This window comes from Grampus griseus (genome assembly GCF_964374135.1).
Source record: "Grampus griseus genome assembly, chromosome: 19".
Taxonomy (NCBI): domain Eukaryota; kingdom Metazoa; phylum Chordata; class Mammalia; order Artiodactyla; family Delphinidae; genus Grampus; species Grampus griseus.
The window spans coordinates 6,052,069-6,077,577 of NC_139013.1; the positions used below are offsets into that span (position 1 = coordinate 6,052,069).

Consider the following 25,509-nt stretch of genomic DNA (forward strand, 5'->3'; position numbering starts at 1 on the left):
GAAGGTGAGAGACTTGCCCAAATCCACACCCCATGCTGGGCCTGAGCTCCATTTCCTGCCTCCCTGTCAATGCCCTTCCCCTCAGGGGTCATTTTCTGCAAAGTGAAAGTTGGTCCCTTCTGGCCAGACCCCTTGAGTCGCAGGGTGTAATTTGTGGAGGTCGGTCCAGCCAGGGTGGGACGTAGGGACATGGGAGGTGGAGGGGACCTCTCCCAGTGTCCATGTGATGGGCATCCCCTCTCTGCTCCTGACATCACACACCAGGCCTAGACGCTGTCCCTTGAGTCACCGTCCAGTGGGGAGACAATAGATGTCCTGGCACCTGGAGCTGTGATGGGGGATGCACAGGGGTGTAGGGTGTCGCTGTCCCCACAAGGTTGGAAGTTGAGTGTCAGGAGGACTGAGTAGAGGGGAATCTCGGGCAGTGGAGTTGAGGATTCTGTGTATTAACACACATGGAAGACTTGGAGGGGAGGTGGGCTTTCAGGATGCCTGGGAAACAGAGCATGGTTCTCTGTACGGATTTCGAAAGGGATGGAAACTAGCCCATGTGTTGTGGCTGTCCAGGTGCCAGGATTATTTCTTCACTGCTGGTGTGTCTCATGACCACACTTCTCTTTGTTACTCCAGAGTGTGGTGGGGGTCTGTCAGCCTCTGGGGCTTTGCCCACGCAGGTTCTGCCCCCAGAAGTACAGGTGTGCAGGAGACCTGGAGCGAGGAACACCAGCCTGGCAGTCGCCCACCCTCGGGGATGGTAAGGATTTCATGAGAGAAAAGACATGCACCGAACTGACAGAAGATTATTTTTAACTGTGTGGCTGGGGGCTGGGAGGAAGTGGTTGGAAGGCATGGCAAGCGGTGACTCCTCAGAGCCATGCTGGGTTTTTTTGAAATATTATTGGGGAAAGATATAATACAACTTACCGATTCAACACAAAACGAACACCCTCCAAGAAACAGAACACTGCCAGGCCCCCAGGATTTCTCTCTTGTTTCTCCTCCCCATTCCCACACTTCACTCCTTCAATAAGCCCCTAGCCTCACTTTAATGCTATTTGGTTCCTTGCTTTTCTCTGTAGTTTTAACATCCGAGCATGCTGCCTTCAGTACTATGGCTTTGCACTTGTTTTTCTTAAGACCTGGTATAAAGAGAGAGAACTGCCATCTGTTTTCTTCCATTCAGCTTCATGAATCTGCCCATCCTATATCATCCCCTTCCTGGAACCATTACCCATAACACGGGGTAGCGTCTGTGCTGGGTTAATTGAGAAGGGAAGGTGCGGGGTCTAAGCACGCAGGGCACACGCACACCATCACCAACTCCTGCATTTTCAGCTGGTATCTCATCCTGCAGCCCCATCCCCCTCCTCGTCCTGGCCAACTCACTCTCTCCTAGCAGGGGTAGTTACAGCATCTCTGTGCTCAGAGGCGCGGGGCTATACCCAAACTATTTCCCATGGTCCTCAATTTGCAAAGAAAAGCAGAATAATTGGAGGAGAGACACAGGGAAGCCACAGAGGATCTAACAGTGTGCGAAAGAGGAACTTATGACCACAGGACATCAGAGCTAGGAGGACTTTTAGCCCCAGTTATTCAATTCGCAGAAGAAGACACTGAGGTTCAGGGTGGGCAAGTGGATTGTCCAAGTCACACAGGAGCCCTGTCTCATGCACCATGGACTGCACAGGGACACACTTCATCAATCTTTGCCCAGGGTTCATTGGCTGGGTGATAAGAAGTGTACGTTAATGTGAGAAGGAAGAATTGTCTACTCTTACAATGAGGCGAGGGAAGACATTTCAGTCACTCATCAACCATCCACACTGTGCCTTTAGGTTTCTAGTAAAGATTCAGCTCTTGCTCTTGAGGAAAGCAGCATCTGATTGGGGGGACAGGTTATGTGACAATTTCAGTGCCATAGGGAAAATGCCTGTGATGGGAGAAACAAAGGCAGGTGATGGGTGGGGCTCTTGTTCTTCTGGACTAGAAGGTGAATTCTCAGAGAGGAATAGGCCAGGAAGACATAGTAGGGACTTTCAGGCACTCACAGGGTATGTGAATTCTGCAGGTGGTCCTGGACTCTCAGGTACTATGTTCTCCATCCCACTTACTCTCCCACTGTGCTGGGGATCCTTCACCAGCAACCAAGTTCTGTGCTCTGTTCGTGACCACCCCCACCTCTGCCCCAGCAGGGGTCGGGCCTCTGCCCAAGACTTGCTCCTAGGGATCCCGGGGATCCCTGGGAAAGGGCGATGCCGCTGTCCGTGGTGCTGATTCAGAGTCGAGTGCTGACTCAGGATGTCTGCAGCTCTGGGGCAGAGGAGGGGGAGCTGATCACAAAGAACAGGGACCCTAGGTCTGTATTCAGGAGGGTCAATATGTCAGATGTGCTGGAAAGGGTCCAGGTCTGCCTGCGAGGAAGCGCTCAGGGGAAAGGAAGACCTCTGTTTCTCCTCCTTGACATTCTGGCAACCCTCAGGAATGTCCTATGGACATTCAATAACATAGGCTGTCGACACCGGTCCAAGCTCAGGGAAGGTGAAAGTTTTGTGCTACCCTTTTACAGATATGGTCCCATTTCATTTTCTGAACACCCCTGACAGAAAGGGGTAATCCCCCCAACAGAGAGAGGGTGCAGCTGACAGATGGATGAGTAGCTGTAGGTACTAGTCTCCAAAGACCACTCCAAACAATCCTACCCCTGCCTTATGCAAACATGGTCATCCTTTCATTACATAATGGAATTTATTATGTCTTCCTCTCGAATCTGGATTGGGCCCGTGACTGCTTTTCCCAATAAAATGTGGAGGACAAAACGTCCTGAGATTTGTATGACTCAGATATTAAGAAGGCCTGGCAGCTTCTGCTCCTGCCTCATGGATCCCTGGGTATCTGTGCAAGCAGTCCAGGGGACTCTGATGGAAAGAGATGCTACACAGAGAAACCCTGAGGGGTTAGACCTTCATCCCCAGCCCCAGCCACAGTTTCAACATGACTGCCTGAAAGAGCTCAAGGCAAAACTAGAAGTGAAACTGCCCACCTGGTCTCTGGCCAATTCATAGCACCATGAGATAGCATTAAATGATTGTTGGGGCCATTGAGTTTTAGGGTGGTTTGCTGTGCAGCAATACATAACCGAACTAGCAGCCCACACGAATTATAGCTAATAGGGGACAAGGGAAATTGGAGGCTTACTCACCACCAATTTTCTCACGTACTGTATGTAAGTACGTAGGTAGGTACGTATGTATTTATTTATTTGCTGCAATGCACGGCTTGCGGGATCTTAGTTCCATGACCAGGGATGGAACACGGGCCATGGCAGTGAAAGCACCGAGTCCTAACGACTGGACCGCCAGGGAATTCCCCCACATACTGTATTTAAAGGATGACTTTTAAATGGTAACTTGAAGCCTTCAGTGAAGATAACCTGTGGCGTCTTTTTCAGGCTGGTGAGCTCCAAGCAACAGGGTGGCGCTGCCCGTGGTGCTGAAACAGAGCCAGGTCCTGAGCTCAAAAATCGCCCAGCTCCAGGAGGGGTCTGATCCCTCAAGCATGGGATCCAAGACTCAGGCCAGGAAGGAAGCCATATAACCTGGAGTGGTGAAAAGATAAGGTCTTCTTAACAGAAAAGGATTGGGGGACAAGAAGACCCTCTTATCAGTGGGCTGGGGTTCTCTTATTTTTCTCTCTGCTTCCTAGTTCATCCTCAGGGATGCTTCTGCATGTCTGCCTGTCCTAATTGCTTAAGGGAATAAAGGACAGTGAGTCTACAGGAAAGACCATGGGGCCTAAGGTTGAGGACACTAATGGGGACCAGAGAGAGAAGGATTACAGGAGAGTTTAGGACCTTATGTAGAGAGATTGAGAAATGAACTGATAGGAACTCATCGGGGAGGGACCGTCAGTTTCGGCAAGTAATTATAATAATAGTGAGAAGTATTCATAATCCTCATTAACTATTATATTTCAGGAAAAATGTTAAAATATGTTTTCTCATAAGACCTTACTAGGTATGATTTGTACTTATTAAATAGAATGTTTAGATCTAGGTTTTGGAGGGACCAGCTGACTTTCCCTCATTCTTGAATGTTGATTGAACACCTACTCTATGCAAAGCACCATCCCACACATGAGGTTAAATGGTGTCACGGTATGGTCTATAACATCATCAACACCAGGTCCAGCTTCCCAGAGCCAACGACATTTGATTACCACCTTGGTAGCCTTCCTTCTTTTTTTTTTCTGGGCATTTGTTTTCTCTATTATATGTCCTATTGGAAGTATGATTTTATGTTGTTCTAGTTTATTTTTCTGGGCAATTACCTAGTCTTCTAAATTCAATTCTCACTTAAATATATATATATATATATATATATATATATATATATTTAGTTAGTTAGTTAGTTGCACCAGGTCTTAGATGTGGCAGGCAGGCTCCTTAGTTGTAGCATGCGAACTCTTATTTGAGGCACGCATGTGGGATCTAGTTTCCTGACCACGGATCAAACCCCGGCCCCCTGCATTGGGAGTGCAAAGTCTTAAACACTGCACCACCAGGGAAGTCCCCTCACTGTTTTTTTAAAAAAGAGGAAATGTGCTATATTTAATAAAACTTTCAAATGAGGTTGGGCATTTATTTTGCTTCCACTTTATCTTGAGTGAAAGTGCTTTTCTTTTCTTTTCTTTTTTTTTTTTGGCTGTGCCGCGCAGTATGTGGGATCTCAGTTCCTCGACCAGGGATCGAACCTGTGCCTCCTGCAGTGGAAGCGCAGAGCCTTAGCCTCTGGATCTCCAAGGGAAGTGCCCCAAAATGCTTTAAATTCACCACCTCTGGAGATTCATTTTACCAGTTCTTTCTAATTTGGCAACTGGAATAAACTTTCTAGAGCACAAACCACTCTTTGTAGGTGTTGTTAATTCAATTTGACTTCACATAAGCCCTTTAAGGCAGGTATTGCTATTATCATCCCCATTCTACAGATGAGCAAACTGAGACAGTGCATGTAAAGTGCTAAGCACACTGTCTAATAACCTCTGCTTGAATTTTTTCCCGTGATGCCCTGGCTAGCAGTGATTGAGGCTCAGCTTCCAGAGCTCCTAACACCGACGTCAAGCTTTGTCACCTGTATTAACTATGACTCTCTCACCCCCACCAGGCAGAGGGCTAAGAGGACTGTGACTTCGCTTGTGTCACCAGAACCTAGCACAGGGCCAGCCTGGCACAAGGAGACCTCAGGAAATGACCATTCAACAGATGAACCAACGAGCCAGTGATGACAAGAACTGGCCCATGATGACCCTTGACGGTGACTTCATGGAGGCCATTTCATCTTACACTAAGGCATCATGGCTCCCCTGTTATGAGGAAAACATGGCCTCCACAGTGCCTGTCAAGTCACTCGTGACATCACTCACCACAGACCCGCACACCCTGGGGCTGTGCACCTCTGTCTTGGGATCCCTGAGGCTCTGGTCCCTTCATCGTGAGGACCTCTGAGCACCAGTTTTGGGGGGATCTGGTTTGGGGACCCTGGGTCTCAGTTTCTGAGGCCCAGGATCTATGGTCTTCTGCGTCTAAGAGATCTGAATCTTTGGTCTTCTTTGGCCCCCAGATTTCAGTTTTGAGGGCCTGGGGGGTGAACTCTCCAGGTCTCTGGGCTTTGGTTGGGGAGAGTTGTCTCTGGAGTCCTGGTTCTCTCGGCTGCTTGAAGTCTCAGGGGTCTGGGTCTCTGGGTCACTGGAACTCCGAGTCTCTATGACACGGGGCCTAGGGACTAGCGAGTTTCAGGGATCTGAGTCTTTGGAACCCTCAGTCTCAGAAGTCGGAGGCTCTAGGGCTGATGCACGCGCAGAGACCTCAGCTTACACACACACTGCTCCCTCTCCCCACCCTACGCGTCCACACGCACCATTACCACCCCTGCAGGCAATGCCTAGATCCATTCCGAACCCCCACCTTCAGGTTCTCTGCGCTGCGCATGCGCTGTCTCCTTTTATACCCACGACCAACCCCCGCACTCCCCACCTTCAATTCCCACCCGCAACCCCACCTCAAAGGGTAAAAATAATATGCTCTATAATCCCTCTAAAAGCCTATAATAATCCCACTAAAGCAGATCATCCGAATACAGCCATTTCGCCTTTTAAGCGTCCTGCATGGTAACAGATTACTACCACAGCAAACAGTACACGCCCCACGGCCCTCGCCCGTGCGCAGGCGCAGACGGAAACAAGGCAGTGCATTTTGGGAGTGGTAGGCAGAGCGAAACAAGGGGCCGCAGGGACTGCTGGGAGTTGAAGGCCGAGGGCCCAGTAACCACAGGTGCTTCGGGTGGAGCTGTTGCATGGGGTTCTGGGAGTCGTAGGCAAGACCGCCCCCAAGGCCTTGTGGTAGTCGTAGTCTCTGGAGCCACTTCCGCGCCGGAGTTCCGCGTGTTCGGCAGTTTGGACCATTCAGCACCGCGTTCTACTCAGGTATTTCCTCACCAGCTGGTCGGCTCGTGAGCGCCCGCTCTTTGTTGCGGTGCCGTGTGAGGGTTGAGGGTCTCTCTGGGGGTGAAGCCACTCGCCTTTGATTTCCCAACGCTTGTATCGCAGAGGCCTTCTGACCGGGATCCCCACTTTGGGCACTGCGGTCCGGCCTGTCTCTTGCTCGCCCATCCCCTCCCCCAGGTTGGAATTCGACCATTTCCCTGCCCCCGCTTCCAACTGGGTACGTCCGGGAGGTCCCTACTCTGTCCTGGAACCTCTGTCTTGATAGAATGATGTTACACACTCTCCGTCCTTCCGACAAGGCTGCGATTCGGAGGCATCCCTGGGGGTCTGGGTCTCGTCTTCCGGGCGCATTTATTATTCCCTCAGCCTACAGATCTTTCCTGAGCACCGACCCTGTGCCAAATCCCGTGCGAGGCAGGAGAAGTCAGTGGTGGCCGAAGCAGACCCTGTCCCTGCCGTTAGTGAGCTCACAGTACAACGGGGGAGACAGGCCTGTCACCACGAAGGATACCGTCATGATCCGGTTGGGGTGGGGGCATACATGGGGCTCTGCGAGCCCAGAGGAGGCGCCTGACCCAGCCTGGGGTCTATAACGTCTTCGAGGGGGAGATGCATAACAGACACTTCAAATCTGACATGTCCAAATGGAATTCTGGTCAGCTCCCCTCTGACTAAATGGTCCCATCATCCTCCCAGGTGCTCAGGCCCAAACCTCCAAGTCCTCCTTTTCTCTTTCCTCATGACCACATCCTCCACCCCAATCCAAGTCCTGTGCAAGTCCCATGGACCCTACCTTCAAAATAGATACAAAATCCTACCTTTTCTTGTCATCTCCACTGCCAGCACCCCAGTCCAGGCCACCATCATCTCACTGACTATTGCCATAGCCTCTTCCCTGGCCTCGCTGCCTCTGATCCTGCCTGCCACGGCCTGTTCCCCACACAGCAGCCAAAGGGAAACTTTTAAAACCCAAGTCAGATCGTATCCCTTCTTCGCGCAAAACCCTCCCATGGCTCCCATCTCTCTCTGAATAAGATTAAAACTGTATCATGACTTCTGAGCCTCTGACAGTCTGCACAGACTCATCGCCTGCCAGGGTCTTCCTCACTCAGGAGGTAGACCCCTAGGACCGAGTGACCATAGATTTAGGGGGAGAAGAGGGATGAGTCCAGGGTGACTTTATGTCTTGTCCTGGGGAGGAGCTGGAAGTGGCAATCCTCCCAGGAGACAGGGAACAGCTGGGCAAGCACAGGTTTCTCCCTGTGGGGAGCAGCGCTGCTGGTCAGTTTGGGCGCCTAGGATCCCAGAGGACCAGCGGGGATCCTCAGTGGGGCATCTGGAGGACCAGCCCGATGGACGTCATTATTCAGAGTCACCCACAAGGAAAATGAGCTGGGCAGGACCTGAGAACCATAGAGGACTCTCCAAACGAGACTGGAGGCTGAGCAGGAAGCAGACCAGGAGAGCGAGGGAGAATCAAGTCAAAGCCGGGGGTGGGATAGGGTGTGTGTGTGTGGGGGGGAAGATTTCAAGGGGGCGTTGCTCAGCTGTGACGGATATGCCGAATGGTCATGGCCAATGGGTCCTGAGGGCTGCTTGCTGGGCCCAGTGACAAGGAAGAGTACTCTGGGCAGAGGGAAGAGCAGTGCTAACACTTTCCTGGGTAGGTGTTTCCTGGGGTGTTGGAGAGTAGAGGCCAGAGTGGCTGAAGGAGAGTGGAATGTGAGGTCAGAGAAAAAGGGACCCTCATCGGACGTAAGCTTTTACGAAAGTGAGATGAGATGCATGGGCGAATGTAGAGGAGATACTGGGCAGGATCCCACTGGCTGTTTTGTGGAGAATTGTGTGTGTAGAGGAGGGGAGGGTGGGGCGGGGAGACCAAGGAGGAGCCTCCTGCAGTAAGAGCGCCATGGCTCAGCTCAGACTAGGGTCGCAGTTGTGGAGATGCTAAGGAGTGTTGGGCTTCTGTTTTGAAGCTACAAACAGGATTTGCTCCATTCTGGTTGGGCATCTGGGGTTTGAGGTCTGGGGAGGATGCCCCAGGTGCATCTTCAGTGGCGCATTTGGAGGAAAGGCTGGGACTTGCCATTGCAGTTGGGAGTCACCCACAGGGAGAGTGAGAAGCAAGAGCAGTCGTGGGTCCTGGACCACAAGGCTCCTGCCCTCAGTAGCTGGAGGGATGGAGCTGCCCTTTACCGCAAGAGAAGCAGGTTTGGGAAGGGGAATCAGGAGTCTAGGTTTTGAGATGCCTGTCAGACGTCTGGGTTGCACTGGTCCTTAATTGGTGTTACAGGCAGTAAACATACAAGTCACATAAAATGATTCCACACATTGTGGTAAATCCTGGAAACAGGGTGACCTGCTCAGGGGCTACTGCACTAGTTCAGCCTGGAGATGATGGTGGCTTGGGGAGGAGGGACTCAGTCTGGTGGGTTTTCATGGGTTCCCCAAGCAGGTGGGTCCGAGGAGAGAGGGTTGGAATTTTTGGCTGGGTGGGGACGGATGAGGTGGGGGGAACAGAAATGAGTTAAAACTGGGCTGATCCAAGTCTTGGTAAGGCCACAGAAGCTTTCGGGAGATTCTGAGACCACAGCAATCCTGGAGGCCCACACCCCGCCCTCCCCCGCCCCCAAAACAGAAGAAGCCACAGTTGATCTCCTTGGAGGTACGACCCATGCTGCCTCTGTGTCTCCCTGGAGGAGATGACTGCCCTGCCTTTCAGAGGATACAATCGGGACCTATGCCTAGAGACAGTATCCCACCCCCACCAAAGTGAAATCCAGTTGGTCTTTTCTGTCCATCCCCCTTCCCCTAACAGAGCTGCAGTTCCCTGGACTCCCTCTGTTCTTAGATCACTGACCCCTCCCAAGCTCTCTGAACAGCCCTGGGAGCCCAGGTCAGTGATAAGCACCCTGTCCTTCTGACCAGGGTTGTAAAAGGGCTGGCCTCCCTGGAGACTGTGAAACTGGCCCTTAATAGGCACCTCCATCCCTCCAAACAGAATCCGACCTAATTCTGGGTGTAACTTGCCTGTCTCTCCCTCTCCCCTCCACCTCTCCCAACCAGCTCCTTCTCTTCTTGGTGTGTAATGGGTGTAATCCAAGAAGCCTTCCTGGAGGCACTAGCTTCCTTAAACTAGAATACAGTTGACCCTTGAACAACATGAGTTTGAACTGCGCTGGTCCCCTAATACTCTGATTTTTTTTTTTCCCAATAAATACATACAGTACTACACCATCCGCGGTTTGGTTGAATCCGCGGATGCGGAACCAGAAAGGCCGACTGTAAAGTTATGCGGATTTTGGCTGCGTCCCTGGCCCCCGTGTTGTTCAAGGGTCAACTGTATGCGTATAACCCTCCCTTACTCTGGAAAAGGCCTACTCGGCCTGCATTATTCCTGGTAGAGACACTACGCAAGCAGCCTCTCTGTAGGCAAGGACTCCTGCAATCCGGAATCCACGTGTAACCCGCCTCCCCTCTCCACCCATCCAGGAGAAGCCGACCCTCCCGCCTCGCCAGGACCCCGCGATGCCCGCCCCGCAGTGCGCCTCCTGCCACAAGGCGCGAGCCGCCCTCCGCCGTCCGCGCTCGGGCCAGGCGCTGTGCACCACCTGCTTCTGTGCCGCCTTCGAGGCCGAGGTGCTGCACACGGTGGTCGCGGGCCGCCTGCTGCCGCCCGGCGCCGTGGTGGCCGTGGGCGCCTCGGGCGGCAAGGACTCCACGGTGCTGGCGCACGTGCTGCGCGAGCTGGCCCCGCGCCTGGGCATCTCGCTGCACCTCGTGGCCGTGGACGAGGGCATCGGCGGCTACCGGGACGCGGCGCTGGCGGCCGTGCGGCGGCAAGCAGCACGCTGGGAGCTCCCGCTCACCGTCGTGGCCTACGCAGAGCTCTTCGGGGGCTGGACGATGGACGCCGTGGCCCGCAGCACGGCCGGCTCCGGCCGCAGCCGCTCCTGTTGCACCTTTTGCGGGGTGCTGCGACGCCGGGCGCTAGAGGAAGGGGCGCGCCGCGTGGGAGCCACGCACGTCGTGACGGGTGAGCGCAGGCGCGGCACAGAGGGGCGCGGTGGGAGGAACGGGCGCATGCGCGGGCGAGGGGCGGACACTGTAAGTCCACTGAGGCGCATGCCCCAGAGGTCGTAAAGGAGACTGCGTGTATCCTAATTGGAGACGCTAAAAACGGAGGAGGGGCTGTGCATGCACACTGAAGGGTCATAGTATGTGCATGTCCTTAGATTGGGCATGGTAAGCTTTTGAGTCACTGCCATCATCTTTGTACACACACGCTGGCAAATAGAGGGGTGGTAGGGTACTCTCTAGGGGCTAGGGCTGTGGTTCTCTGCACTTATTTTTTTATGACATTGTGTCCCTTGTCACAAAAGGAGGGGTATGAAGGGGCATCTCCCATCAGAAGCATCTAGTCTGAACGCAACTGTGTCCTTTTCTCTATTCGCTTCTCCTCTTTGATAACACTTTCTCTGTACCAAACAAATAATTTGTACCAAATTGGTGATTACCAAATACCAATTATTTGTACCAAACAAATAATTGTTGACCATTTATTTGTGCCAGATGCAAGCTATATAGCCTAGAACAAACTACCTAACCTTGGTTTCCTCTTTTATATAATGGGGATATTAATACCATGTAGGTCCTAGAGTTACTGGGAATTGGATGAATTATGGGAATTACGTATGACGCACTTAGACAAGACACTGAGAAACGGTAAACATATAAATGTTTGCCGTTATGATGATGCACAACACAGTCTCTGCTCCTGTCCATTTCTCACATACGTAATTATAACCTGATTATAATTATTTCCTGTGCCACTAAGGAAAATGACACAGGAGGACCTAGTGAAGGGAGAAACGTGGGGATTAAGGAAGCGTTTCCTGAGTGAGCGGAGACCTGAAGCCGAGTGGGTAACTAGGTGAAGGACAAAAAGGGGGTGGGAGAGGTTCTGAGCAGAGGAAACAGCTTATGCAAAGGCCCTGAGGAGGGAAAGTATGGCCGACTTGAGAATCCGTAAGACCGGTGTTTTCCTATAGACCCAAGTATAAGGTGACAAGTTACAGAATAAGCAGAGATTCAGCTGCAAATTTATGGTGACTGTTGTGTAACTATGCACTTACTTTCTCCCTGGTCCTTCTAAATACCATAATCTGCATTCCCAGAGGCACTTGTGTCAACAGCCCACTTGAGCATCTCCATCAAATGCCATTTTGATGTCTGTGCGGTCTGAAGTACACTTCACTAGACTGAAATTATATCTGTAGCGTAAAGCAGTGTTACTACCTGAAAGGGCACCGAGCACAGAGCCTGGTTTGCAATAAGAGGGGGGCAAATGAGGGCATCCCAAGTTGCTCCACGGGAGCCTGGTGTGTTCCCCTCTCCTTTCTCGCGGGGTTCACCCGCAGCCTCCCCCTGGCCGCCCACGGTATCGCGGGGTCTCCTCCCGCGGACCCGCCGGCCCCCGCGCCCCCTCCTCACCGGCTCGCGTCTCTCCCCCAGGACACAACGCCGACGACATGGCGGAGACGGTGCTCATGAACTTCCTGCGGGGCGACGCGGGCCGGCTGGCGCGCGGCGGGGGCCTGGGCTCTCCGGGCGAGGGGGGTGCCCTGCCGCGCTGCCGCCCGCTGCAGCTGGCCTCGCAGAAGGAGGTGGTGCTGTACGCGCACTTCCGCCGCCTGGACTACTTCTCCGAGGAGTGCGTGTACGCGCCCGAGGCCTTCCGTGGCCACGCGCGCGACTTGCTCAAGCTGCTGGAGGCGGCGCGGCCGTCGGCGGTGCTGGACCTCGTGCACTCGGCCGAGCGCCTGGCGCTGGCCCCGGCCGCGCGGCCCCCGCCCCCCGGCGCCTGCTCCCGCTGCGGGGCGCTGGCCAGCCGCGCGCTCTGCCAGGCCTGCGCCCTCCTGGAAGGCCTGAACCGCGGCCGGCCCCGCCTGGCCATCGGCAAGGGCCGCCGGGGGCTGGACGAGGAGGGGTCGCCGCGGGAGCCACAGCCGTCCGGACCCCCGACTTCGGAGCCCATCCCCGGCTTCTAGAGACTCCAGTTCTCCGCTGGGATCCGACGACGTGGGAGTGCGGGGCGGCCTGTAAATGACACTGTGAAGGAACCCGAGTTACCTTAGCCCGGGCTTCGGTGTGAGGTTGGGAAGGGGTCGGAACCCCTTACCTGTGGTCCTGCAGAAGCTGGGGCTCTGGGCTCCTGGGGCTGCGGAGGACTCCTGGGTGTCTGGGGGACCCCTGGGCCTCAGAGAGGAGAGAACTGTACAACTTTGCATTCCTGAGCGAGTGGGAATTAGGGGGCCTCTTGCCTGTACCTCTGTGGGGCCCTGGGCGTGCTCAGATAGTCCTAACCCTTCTTGAGCGCCTACTGTGTGCCTCATGTTTCATGTTTGCCTGCAGTGGGATAAGCAAAACCATGTAACGTGATGGGCACGTCAGTTACAGCAATCGTGATGCTTCTGTGTGAGCGCTGTACACAGGGCAGGCCGTCTCATTTCATCCCCAGCATGATCTCATTGGCTGTAGCCTGAGCCCCATAACTGGCCTGAGGTCACCTCGCTGGAGCCCCAACTGGGGGCTCACACCCAGGTCTGCCTGGGGCTCCTCAAGACGGTGTATTTAGCCCTTACCCCCACTCTCCCCACCCACCACCACCTGAATCTCTGTGTGATGGGTGGGGAGCCGCTGGGTGAGCTCCCCAGACCTCAGATTTCTGGAGGCAGAGCTGGGTGAACCTGGGTCAGTGACTTAACCTCTCTGGTCTTCCATTTCCTCCTCTGAGAATGGAATCAAAGCCTCCTAGCAAAGCACTGTTGTGAGTATTTGATAATGGTGTCCAACTTCGTTGTTCACATTAAAGTTCGGCCCCCCGGGGGGCTCTGGGTTGCAGGGTTGCCTCCCTGCCGGTCCAGACAGGTGTGAGGCTCAGAAACTTCCTGCCTGACCCCTGGGGAGACTTGGTGTCCTCAGTCCCACTTCCGAGCTGTGCTGGGCTGGTCCCTTGTCAGGAGTGCCCTCCTTTCCCATCTTCCAGCTCACATCCTCCAGGGGCCTCCTGGAAGCATCCCTGATTCTCTCCTCCCACCCTGCCCAGCCCAGGACATTAGGACTCTCCCAAACCCCAGCCCTTGGGTCCTGTCCTCCAGCCATCCACACTCTTTGGGGCTCGCTTTTCCTAATTAGATTGGGCTGGAAGGCAGGGACCAGAGGCCTCACCTCCTCCGTGAGTTAACTGAGCATCAGGATAATTATTCATTCGACAGACGTTTATTGAGCACCTCATCTGTGGCCCATGTGCCAAGTGCTAGGAATACTGCAGTGAGCAAAAGACAAAAAGCCCCTGCCCCCGTGAAGTTCACAATCTGGGAGAAACAGACAATAAGTCAATAACAATAAAATTTCAGATAGTGATTAATGCAACAAAAATAAAGCAGGATAAAGAGGGAGGGAGATAGCAAGAGCCAGTGTCCATAGGGGTCAGGGCAAGGCCTCTTTGAGGAGGTGGCATTTGAGCTGAGACCTGAATAAAGCAAAGGAGTGAATTATAAAGCCATCTTGGGGAAGAGCTTTCCAGGCAGAGGGAACTGCCGATGCAAAAGCCCAGAGGTGGGAATAAAGTTGGTAAGTCCAGGGAACAGCAAGGAAGTGTGGTCAGGGCAGAGTGGACAGGGAGAAGAAGAGCAAGAGTTGAGATCAGGTGGTAGCCAGGGCTGGTCCTGCAACATCTCGCAGAGGCAGGAGCCCATCTCCGTTTTCTAAAAATCCCTGCAGCTGCGCTGGAGAGAACGGGCTCTAGGGGGCGCAAGATGATCACGGTCAATTGGAATGATTCTAGTGCACCAGGCACTGCGGAACGCTCCTTCCTTGCGTTTTGATCCCCAGTTTTACAAAGGGTAAATTTTTGACTCAGAGGGGTGAAGTGACTTTCCCAAGGTCACACAGCAGCAAATCCGTGAAGGAGCTAGGACTTTTGAACCTTTTTGCTATGCCGCCTGCTGGAAGCAAGAGGACCTGGGCCCTTGTTGCAGGTCGGCCACTGATTGACCCTGTGGTTTGGGGCAAGGGACTTTTCTGTAACCGAGTTTCTCCCGTCACACCTTCACACCTTCACACCAGGAGGTGGGTGGTTGGTTAGATTTCTGTTGTGGTTTAGAGTAGCACTATCCAATAGGAATATAATGCGAGCCATATGTGTAATTTCAAAATTACGAGTAGCCGTATTTTTAAGGGGGGGAGGGGAAAATTTAATAATGTATTTTATTTGACCCACTATATCCAAAATATTACTATTTTAACATATAATCAATATTTTAAAACCTTGAGGATGGGACTTCCTGGTGGCTCCGTGGTTAAGAATCCGCCTGCCAAGGCAGGGGACACGGTTTTATCCCTGGTCTGGGAAGATTCCACATGCCGCGGAGCAACTAAGTCTGTGTGCCACAACTACTGAACCTGCGCTCTAGAGCCTCCGAACTACAGCTACTGAAGCCCACGCGCCTAGAACCGGTGCTCCGCAACAAGAGAAGCCACAGAAATGAGAAGCCCGCGCACCACAAGGCAGAGTAGACCAGAGAAAGCCCGCGCCTAGCAACGAAGACCCGGCACAGCCAAAAATAAATTAATTAATTAAAACCTCGAGGGTGTTTTACGTTTTTTTGGTACTAAGTTTTCAAAATCCGGTGTGTATGTTCCGCTTACAACCCGTCTCTTCAGATTCAACCACGGTTCTGTGGCAAATGTGACGAGGGCCTCGAGTGGGAGCTGGGGAAAATGCTGTTCCCAGCTCCAACCACAAGGGGGTCACTGACCGCACCTTGCATTGGGTGGCCATTGACGGAAGAGCAAAGTCTTTCCTTCCGCTGCCTGGCTGGGGAGCTTTGCTCTCTCCTCCCACCTCCCCACCGGTCCCCCTGGCCTGAGCCAGCCTCCAAGGGCGAGAGACACAGTCTGGCAGAAACCTGAAGGTCCCCTGTGGACACTGGAAACCTTCCATGACCTCAAGACCCATGTGTACATTCATTCATTCATTCATTCTGCAAATATTTATCGAGCACCCAATTTGTGACAACAATGAACAAAACAAAAACCTGCCCTCATGGGAGAGGCCAGAAAAGGAGGAAAATAAGTAGAGTATGTAGTGTGTCAGATGGTGATAAACTGATGAATCGGAGGATGGGAAGCATGCCACACATGTATGTAGGGTGGATATGGCAGACCTCGAGGAGAAGACGACATTTGAGCAGAGACCCACACAGGGTGAGGCAGTGGGCTCTGCAGATGTGCGGGAAGGGCGATGCTGGCCAGGGAACAGCGTGTGCGCACGCCAAGGGAGGCAGGCGAGTGGTGGAGCGGGTAACTGGAGGAGAGAGGTAAGCGGGGCCAGCCTGCATGGGCGCAGCTGTGATTTTGAGGCGGAAGCCACGGAGATTCTGGAGCAGAGGAGTGATAAAGGATCATCCCTTTATTCACGAAGCCAACATTTGCTGGCATCTCCCAGGAGCCAGGCCCTGCATGGGGCACTGGGGAAACAGAGTTGGGTGAGCCCCAGTCCCTGCCCTCAGTGGGCTCTCTATCTGATGGGGGAGGCGGCACGGACCGACACTGGCAAATCAAGACCCAAAGGGATACGTGTCACGGCGGGGGTTGGTAAGGGCACAGGGGAGCCCAGAGGTGGGGCGACCAACTTAGCGTGGGGCGTCACAGAACGCTTTCTGAAGGAGGTAGTGTTTAAACCAGGCCCGAGAAGATGAGTAAGAATGAGCACGGGGAAAAGGGTGGAGGAGGACGGGTGCACCTGCGGCCCAGAGAACAGCAGGTGGAAAGCCTGCAGGGAAGGACACACCGTGAACCAGGCGGAATGGCTGCTTCTGGTGCAGGACGCCTGGGTAGGAGCTGGTGAGGGCGGCCAGCGTCCCCCACCCCACCCCCAAGAGGGTCAGAATGCCATTGCACAAGGCAGATTTCCCGCTGGGGTGATGGGGCACCAGGAAGGGTTTGGAGCAGACAGGCCTCGCCCCGGGTGTCAGAAGGAGCCTTCTGGGTCTGTGTCTAGGAGGACTGTGGGGTGGGGCTGGGGGAGGGGGACTTAAAGGCCAAGAGGCCAGGGAGAAGCCAAAACCATTAGGGGGTGGGAATGGTGGGAACAGAGATGAGGGCTATTTAAGAAGTCTGGAAATCCTACTAAACTCTAGGGTGTGCTTTGTAAGTATTAAGAGCTCCTGCCTAAACCCCCAAAACTGTAAATACAAGAGAAACCTCTCCTAGACAGGCTGACCAAACATAAAGATGTTTGCCACTTGGGCAGATGGCCGTGGTGAACACGGCCGAGTCTTTCTGAGGGAGAAAGTCGTGGTAAACAAGGAGGGTGGGGCGCGGGTGTTGCCCAGGCACGAAGCCTAGTCATCATGGAGCAGGGCTTTGGCTAGGGCGGAGGTCAGGAGATTTGGGGGCAGAGGAGTGATAAGGAGCACCCCTTTATTCACGAAGCCAACGTCTGCTGGCATCTCCCAGGAGCCAGGCCCTGCACGGGGCACTGGGGAAACAGCTGGGTGAGCCCCAGTCCCTGCCCTCAGTGGGCTCTCTGTCTGGGAGCCCATGGGCCCTGGTGAAGGCAGCCCTTACCTAAACACAAGGGGTCCTTTATGCTTATCAAATGTCTGTGAAAGGACCAGGACTGATGAGGCTCCCCACGCCTTAAGGTACCATCCCCTGGAGTCAGAAGCATTCTTTCCTGCAAGGATTTAGAACCCAATCTCAGAAAGATGGGCTTCCCCACCTTCCGCCTGTGCATGCTCTCCCAGGGCTGGGTAATTAGAGATTCCTGTCAGGTCTGAAGATGTGGGGGCATTGGGTGCAGGGATTCTGGGGAGAGGAAGGCTCTCAATAATGTCACTCTCATTCAGCCTGTTTTCATAGAGCCCCAGCACATGCCAGGTACCAGAGTGGGCTCCAGGGATTCAGCAGTGAACACCTTAGACAACGTCCCTGCCCTCATGAAGCCTCAGTCTGAGTGAGAGAAATGTTTCTTCATTCCATAAATGTTTACTGAGCACCTACTATGTGCCAGGGAACAGAAGCCAAGAAAGCAGGCAAAACCCCCTGCCCTGTCAGAGATGGCACTCAAGTTCTGGGAGATAGACTACACAGAAAAGGAGATAAATAAAACACGAGGGACATCCAATGGTGATAAATGCCATAGAGAAAAAACAACAATAAAAAAGGAAGCAAACACATAAAGCAATTATAGGTTGAAATGAGGCATAGGAAGGAAACCAACAAGGGGCTGAGATAGAAACTAGAAGGGAATGTCTACTCTAGAGAAGGTGATCATGGGCAGAGGGATGGGACGCGTGTCCCAGGCAGAGGGAACAGCAGAGACAGGCCCTGAGGTGGGAAGGCACCTACCATGTCAAGAAAGTCAAGGAAGTCCAGGGGCTCTGAGGCACAGTGCGTGACGGAATGGTGAGGCTGGGGAGGCGGACATAAAGCCAGACACAGAGTGCCTTGGAGGTGTTTAGGTGTTATTACAATTGCAGTGGGAAATCATAGATGGGCTTTAAGCAGGGTTTAATATGATACCTTTTATATTTTAAGAACACATTGCCTGCCAAGTGGAGAATGAACTTAGTGTGGGGTAGGAGTGGGGGGAGGTGGGAACGTGAATGTGGAAGCAGGGAGACTAGCTTGCATGCTCTTGCACCTGTCCAGGTGAGATATAAGGGTAGCTTGAACAAGGGTGAGTGAGAAGGAGTAAGTGGGTGGATTCAGTGTCTATTTTGACACTAAGGTGACGTGAATTGCCAAAGTAGGAAGTGGGCGTGAGGGAGGGATCAAGGACCACTCCCAGCTTTTGACAGAAGCAACTGGGGAGAGGACGGTGTCACCACCAACAAAGGGAAATAAGTGATTGATGATGGAGATGGAGGGAGGTGGGGCAGAGATGTTCGTTGGCTGTTGACGGGGCATCAGGGACACCCAGGTGTGTATGCAGAAGCTGCCTGGCATGTAGCAGATTCAGGTGCTGACTCAGAGCCATCTAAGAGATTACCCAGAGAGAGTTTGGGTAATCAAAGAGACACATGAAATCAGCAGCAGAGGAGCATGGAGTCAGATGGACTGGGGTTCCAATCCAAGCCCCGCCACTTGCTCGTTGGGCAACTGACCTCCTTCCTCTCAGTTTCCGCATCTGTAGAATGGGTGTGATTGTGTGCCCCTCACAGGGCCAATGGGGGAATTAAGCAAGACGTGACACTTAGGAGGTACTAGAGAAATTGCCAACCAAGAGCTGATGGGGGACAGAAGACAAAGGTGAGGGTCCTTTGGTTTTTTGTTTCTTTATTTTTTTTGGCAGCCTGTGGGATCTTAGTTCCCTGACCAGGGATCGAACCCATGCCCCCTGCAGTGGAAGGGTGGCGTCCTAACCACTGGACTGCCAGGAGATTCCCAAGGTGAGGGTCCATTTGTACATACCAGAAACACTCTTTGCACGAACTCTCAGACGCTGGGGCTGTTCCAGGAGACGAGGATCCAGCAGAGAACTCCCCGCCCTCGATGGCATGGAGACAGATTTGGAGACAGAATGGCGTGGCATTTAACAGCCAGGTGACCCAGCTTCCAATCCCGGCTAATGCCATTTGCACAAGTGACTTCTGCCTGAGACCCAGTTTCCTCATCTCTAACGCGGTACTAACCCTAACCCTAACCCTAACCTCATAAAGCTCTTGTGAGGATTAAATGTGATAATGTATGGAAAGTCCTTGACAACCTGCCAGATTTGTATTATAAATGGAGATAGAGACAGGCATTTGCTGACAGGGAGTCAGGAGCCTGCAGGAGAGAGGACCCCCTGGCTTCACAGTCCCTCAGCCTCCAGGTGGCCGGAGACCACCTCCCCCATCACCCATTCCCACAGGTACACCCTGGCCGCTACCTCCATCAGAAGAGCTCCACCTCTAAAACCACAAAAGCCCACGTCCCACTCCCTGACCACAGCCTCCCATGCTTCCACCGCAAAGACACCCTGACCCTCTCTGTGCAGCCCTCCCTCCACCAAGGCCCTTCTTTCTGCACTTCCTTTATCCCTACATTCCGCCCCTTTACCACACCCCCTCCCACTGTCCTTTGCTGGAGGAAAACAAAACAAAATCATCCAGCCGCTCAGAGGACGCGTCTTTAAATTCCTCACCACCAACCTCACCCGGGAACCTGCTAGCTGTCCTCCCCTCCCCAACCAGGTGCCCGTTGAGATGAGTTGGCCCGGGCCTCCCCGTCTCCCTGGCCCAGCCCTCCCTCCACGTCTGGCCAGCCGACCCACAGCCCACCTGCAAACTCCCCCACCCTCGCCTTCTTCCTTCCTGAGCAAGGGAAGGTGTCTCTCCTTCGGTCTGGGGCTCATCCCACCACTCGGCTGGGCAGTTGCTCCACCCACGCCTCTGTGTTCGGGCATCCCTGAGGTTGTTAAGAGCTCTTTGCCTGGGTTTGTATCGTGTGCTACCACTCAGCTTTGTGTAACCTTGGATGGGCGTCTCCACTTCTCCTTCTGCACGTGGAGAATCATACGTGTACCTTTCTCGCCAGACCCTGGGAAGGGTTGGATGAGTTAACTTACGAAAAATGCGTTAAGACAGCGTTGGACACACAAATTAGCGCTCAGATGGAACTGAGGCTCAGATCACCTCGGGAGACCATAGGGAGGATTCAGAGAGTCCAGGAGTTTGTACGCTTCCTCCTGCGCTTACCAGCTGGATAACCTTGGACAAGCCACTTCCCCCTTCCCCCAGCCTCCATTTCTCAGACTGTAAAATGGGCCCAAGATAGTCCCTAGCCCATGGAGCCTGGACTTTCCACGACCTCACCGCCCTCATTTCCTTCTATTTTCTTCCCTGGCCCATGCTGCACCAGCCACACTGGCCTCCTCACTGGTCCCCAGACACATCAGCCCTCCTTCCACCCCAGGGCCTTTGCACATGCTGCTCTCTCTGTCTGGAACAGTCTTCCCCCAGTATCCCTGACAATCTGCAGGTCTTTGCTCAAAGATCCCCTCAGTCAGGCCTTCCCCGGACACCGACCTCCTCCTTAGCACTTAGCACTCATAACTTGTAATAGTATACATTGTGTTTATTTAACTTTCTTTTGCTTGGTTGCCTTTCCTTCCACAATGGAAGCCTCAGGAGGGTAGGGATCTCCGTCTATTTTGTTTATTGCTATATCCTCAGCACTTAGAACCATGCCTGATACCTAGTAGGTGCTCAAGAAATATTTGTTGAATGGAAGGAAGGATAGGGAGAAAGGGAGGGAGGGGAGGAGGAATGAAAGAAGCTAACCCACATAAAGAAGTTACCTGGATACACAAATTATGGCTTATCCACACGGTGTTGTATGATCCAGCCTTAAAAAGGAAGGAGATTCTTGGGACTTCCCTGGTGGTCCAGTGGTTAAGAATCTGCGCTCCCACTGTAGGGGGCGCAGGTTGGATCCCTGGTCCGGCAAATAAGATTCTGCATGCCACATGATGCAGCAAAACAAAGAATAAAAAACAGGAAGGAAATTCTGACAGGAGCCTTGAGGATATTATGCTCAGGGAAATAAGGCAGATACACACAAGATAATCACACAATGACTACATGATGACACTTACATGAAATACCTAGAGTAGTCAAATTCATAGAGACAGAAAGGAGGATGAAGGTTACCAGGGCCTGGGGGAGGGAGGGTGGGAAGCCCGTGTTTCATGGGGACAGAGCTGCAGTTGGGGAAAATGAAAAGGTTTTGGAGACGGATGGTGATGGTTGCCCAACCAAGTGAATGTGCTGCATGCCATTTAAAGATGTTTTAAGGGACTTCCCTGGTGGCGCAGTGATTAAGAATCCACCTGCCAACGCAGGGGACATGGGTACGATCCTTGATCCTGGAAGATCCCACATGCCGCGGAGCAACTAAGCCCGTGCGCCACAACTACTGAGCCTGCGCTCTAGAGCCCGTGTGCCACAACTACTGAATCCCGCACGCCTAGAGCCTGTGCTCCGCAACAAGAGGAGCCACCGCAATGAGAAGCCCGCGCACCGCAACAAAGAGTAGCCCCCGCTCGCCGCAACTAGAGAAAAGCCCGAGCACATCAACGAAGACCCAACGAAGCCAAAAATAAATAAATAAATAAAAATTTATTTTAAAAAATGTTTTAAATGGTAAGTTTTATGTTATGTACCTATTATATTTATGTATTTATTATGTTATGTATTATACGTCACCACAATTAAAAATTTTATTTTTAAAAAAGTTTTGAACATTAAAAAAAAGCAGAAAGAAGAACATGACACAGCACCTGGCTGAACCAACACCTCAGTACATGTGTGGGGTTTGTTTTTGGTTTTGTTTTTTGACAATTTAAAGCTGGAAATTCTTTTTTTTTAACTTTTAGTTTCATATTGGAGTATAGTTGATTAACAGTGTTGTGTTACCATGTTCACTGCAGCTCTATTTACGGTAGCCAGGACATGGAAGCAACCTAAGTGTCCATCGACAGATGAATGGATAAAGAAGATGTGGCACATATATACAATGGAATATTACTCAGCCATAAAAAGAAATGAAATTGAGTTCTTTGTGGTGAGGTGGATGGACCTAGAGTCTGTCATACAGAGTGAAGTAAGTCAGAAAGAGAAAAACAAATACCGTATGCTAACACATATATATGGAATTTAAAAAAAGAAAAAAAAAAAGGTCATGAAGAACCTAGGGGCAGGACGGGAATAAAGATGCAGACCTACTAGAGAATGGACTTGAGGACACAGGGAGGGGGAAGGGTAAGCTGGGATGAAGTGAGAGAGTAGCATGGACATATATACACTACCAGATGTAAAATAGATAGCCAGTGGGAAGCAGCCACATAGCACAGAGAGGTCAGTTCGGTGCTTTGTGACCACCTAAAGGGATGGGATAGGGAGGGTGGAAGGGAGACACAAGAGGGAAGAGATACGGGGATATATGTATATGTATAGCTGATTCACTTTGTTATAAAGCAGAAACTAACACACCATTGTAAAGCGATTATACTCCAATAAAGATGTTTAAAACAAACACCAACCAAAAAATGTTGTGTTAGTTTAAGGTGTACAGCAAAGTGACCCAGTTATACATATACACGTATTTTCAAATTCTTTTCCCATTTAGGTTGTTTTATAATATTGAGCCGCGGTACCCAGCTTAGACAGGCCGCCCTCTGGAAACACTGTCCCCGCCCCCGGGGCTTCATCAGGCCCTTCCACACTGCCACCCCTTCCCACCCCCCACCCCCATTAGAGCACAGATCACACCAGACTGACTTTCCTGTTGCCTCTTAGGCCTTTCCTGCCAGACTGAGTTTCTTGAAGGCAAGGACTGTGGCCATATGTTCATGCATTCATTCATCACCAGATATTTTTTGAGGCCCCCTGTCATGGCAAACAGTCCTGTGGCGGGTGGAGTAGGGAGCAAAGCAGCGCAGAGTGGAGTCTGACGGGAGGGGAATGAGTAGCCTGGCAGTGAACCGAGGGAACGAGGGGCTGGAACGGGGAGGATGAGGCAGTTAACTGAGCCCTATTTGTGGCTGCATCCCCAGCGCTTTTTTCTTGCGCTCCCTGGGGTTTGCCGGGGCTTGTGCTCGAGCTGAGTGTTCTTTCTAGGAAGAGGGAGATCTCAGGTTTACCTAAGCCTTCTAGCTCAGCAGAGGGTCCCCACGCGTCCCCCAAATCACAGCCTTCTGCTCAAATGGAGGGGGGGGCAGGGCTTGCGCTTACCAGGAATTTGTTTTGCTGTTCATTCTTTATTTGGAAATAATGATAAACTCCCAGGAAGCTGCACAGAGAGTACAGAGTCCCAACACCCTTTTCCCAGCCTCCCCCAGTCCCGGCAGCTCAGATAGCTGCAGCCCAAACTCAGAGTCGGGAGATCGACGAGGGTACCGTGCTATTGACGGGACCACGGGTCTCATTCGGGGTTCGTTGTCTACGTGCATCTAGTTGCCTGTGCACCTATGTGCACGTGTGTTTCTGGGTCATTTTATCCCAAGTGTGGATCCGTGTAACCACAATGGCATCAAGATGCGGATCTGAACGCTCACAGGGCAGCTGCCTGTCCACCCCACGCCTTCAGAGGGGTTTCTGTTTGTGCATCTCGCCCTTCTGGTTTGCCAGGGCCGGAGCCAAGACCTTCAGTTCAAAGCAGCGAGGCCCCTCAGCAGAGCCAGTTCACGGGAAACAGACACGCACGGGGGCTAGGTGGGCACGTGGATTCAGAGGCACAGAGGGACTCCCTAGGGGCAGAGACCAGCCCGGGGGAAAGGGGAGGAAAGTGGTTTGGGAGCAAGCCCCGGGGTTGGTGAGGGAGGGAGGGTGCAGAGACGTGGCCTCTTGAGTCGCTGCGTGGCGGTCCGGATGGGCTGCCCAAGCCCAGAGACAGATGCAGTCATTAGGGAATTTAAGAGGCTGGGGGAGGGGCTGAGGCTAGCTAGCCCCGCCCAAAGTTACGATGAGTCCCCCAAACCCAGGCCCTCCTCTGTCTGCCTGGAACCATTCCCCACCTGTCCCCCTCTCTCTGGGTCCCTGTCCCCCTCTCTCTGGGTCCCTGTCCCCCTCTCTCTGGGTCTCTGTCCCCCTCTCTGGGTCCCTGTCCCCCTCTCTCTGGGTCCCTGTCCCCCTCTCTCTGGGTCTCTGTCCCCCTCTCTGGGTCCCTGTCCCCCTCTCTCTGGGTCTCTGTCCCCCTCTCTCTGGGTCCCTGTCCCCCTTCTCTGGGTCTCTGTCCCCCTCTCTCTGGGTCCCTGTCCCCCTCTCTCTGGGTCTCTGTGCCCCTCTCTCTGGGTCTCTGTGCCCCTCTCTCTGGGTCCCTGTCCCCCTCTCTCTGGGTCTCTGTGCCCCTCTCTCTGGGTCTCTGTGCCCCTCTCTCTGGGTCTCTGTCCCCCTCTCTCTGGGTCCCTGTCCCCCTCTCTCTGGGTCCTTGTCCCCCTCTCTCTGGGTCTCTGTCCCCCTCTCTCTGGGTCTCTGTCCCCCTCTCTCTGGGTCCCTGTATCCCACTCTCCCCCGACCTCTCTGCAGAGCCTGAGTTGGGGGGCACAAGTTCTGCCCTGAGCCCCCGCCCTCACTCCCTGCCGGGGCCCTTGCTCCCCCACCCTTCAGGACTGTGTGGACCACAAGGTGAGAGAGCCTAGGAGACAGGACCACCTGGCACCAGTTGCCTCCAGCACCTCCAGTCTCCTGCCGGCTCCCCACCCCCACCCCCTTCTCTCTTCCTCTGCGGCTGTGTGTCCTCTGCGTCCCGCTCTCCCTCCATCTCCCCACTGTGCCCTGCCTGGGCCTGCATCTCCGCCTCACTGTTCCCTGTATCACCGCTTCCTTATCTGTCATCTCTTGGCCTCCTTTCATCATCACTGCTATTATTCTGTATGAGTGTGTTTGGAGTTGGGGTACCTCTGCCTCTCTTCTCTCTCTTCATTTTTTTCTCTTTCTCTGTGCCTGTTTCTATTCTGCCTCCCCCTTCTTCCCTCTGTTTTTCTGTTTCTGTCTCTCACGTTTCCACACTCACCTCTCCACGAGTGTCTGCCCCGTGCCCTGTCCCCATCTGTCTTGTCTCTTTCTATCTGCCTCCCTTCCGCACCTATATTCATCTGTTCTTTGTCCGTCTCCCTGAATTCTCTCTACCTCTGACTCTTCTCTCTCTGGCCTGTATTTCTCTTACTCTTTCTCTGCCTCTCCACCTTCATATGCTACTTCTCTCACATTTCCTAGATTCTCTCTCCTCCCACGGCAGCCCCTCTCTCTGTCTCTGTCCCTCCCTCTCTCAGACTCTCTCCCACCCCCACCCCGTCCACCCTGCCCTGGGGTCCCCCTCCCGGGATTCCTTCCAGATTACAACACCTTCACCTACCAGGCAGGCAGGTTCTCATTAACAATTGGGACTACTTCTCTGGTGAGAGAGGAGAGAGAAGAGATGGGACAGGCTATCCTGGAATGGGAAGTAGGCAATAAA

The 25,509-nt window shown here is 53.1% G+C and overlaps 1 protein-coding gene across 1 annotated transcript; it reads left to right on the top strand.

Annotated features, from left to right (window-relative positions):
• Positions 1-9,790: 9,790 nt before the first annotated feature.
• LOC309836709 (cytoplasmic tRNA 2-thiolation protein 1-like) lies at positions 9,791-13,312 on the top strand (the record flags this gene model as incomplete). The annotated part of the gene is given in 3 exon segments (XM_082676820.1): positions 9,791-9,934; positions 9,937-10,534; positions 12,013-13,312. Coding segments are annotated over 3 exon segments (1,278 nt in total). The 3' UTR covers positions 12,549-13,312.
• Between the last annotated feature and the right edge of the window lie 12,197 nt (positions 13,313-25,509).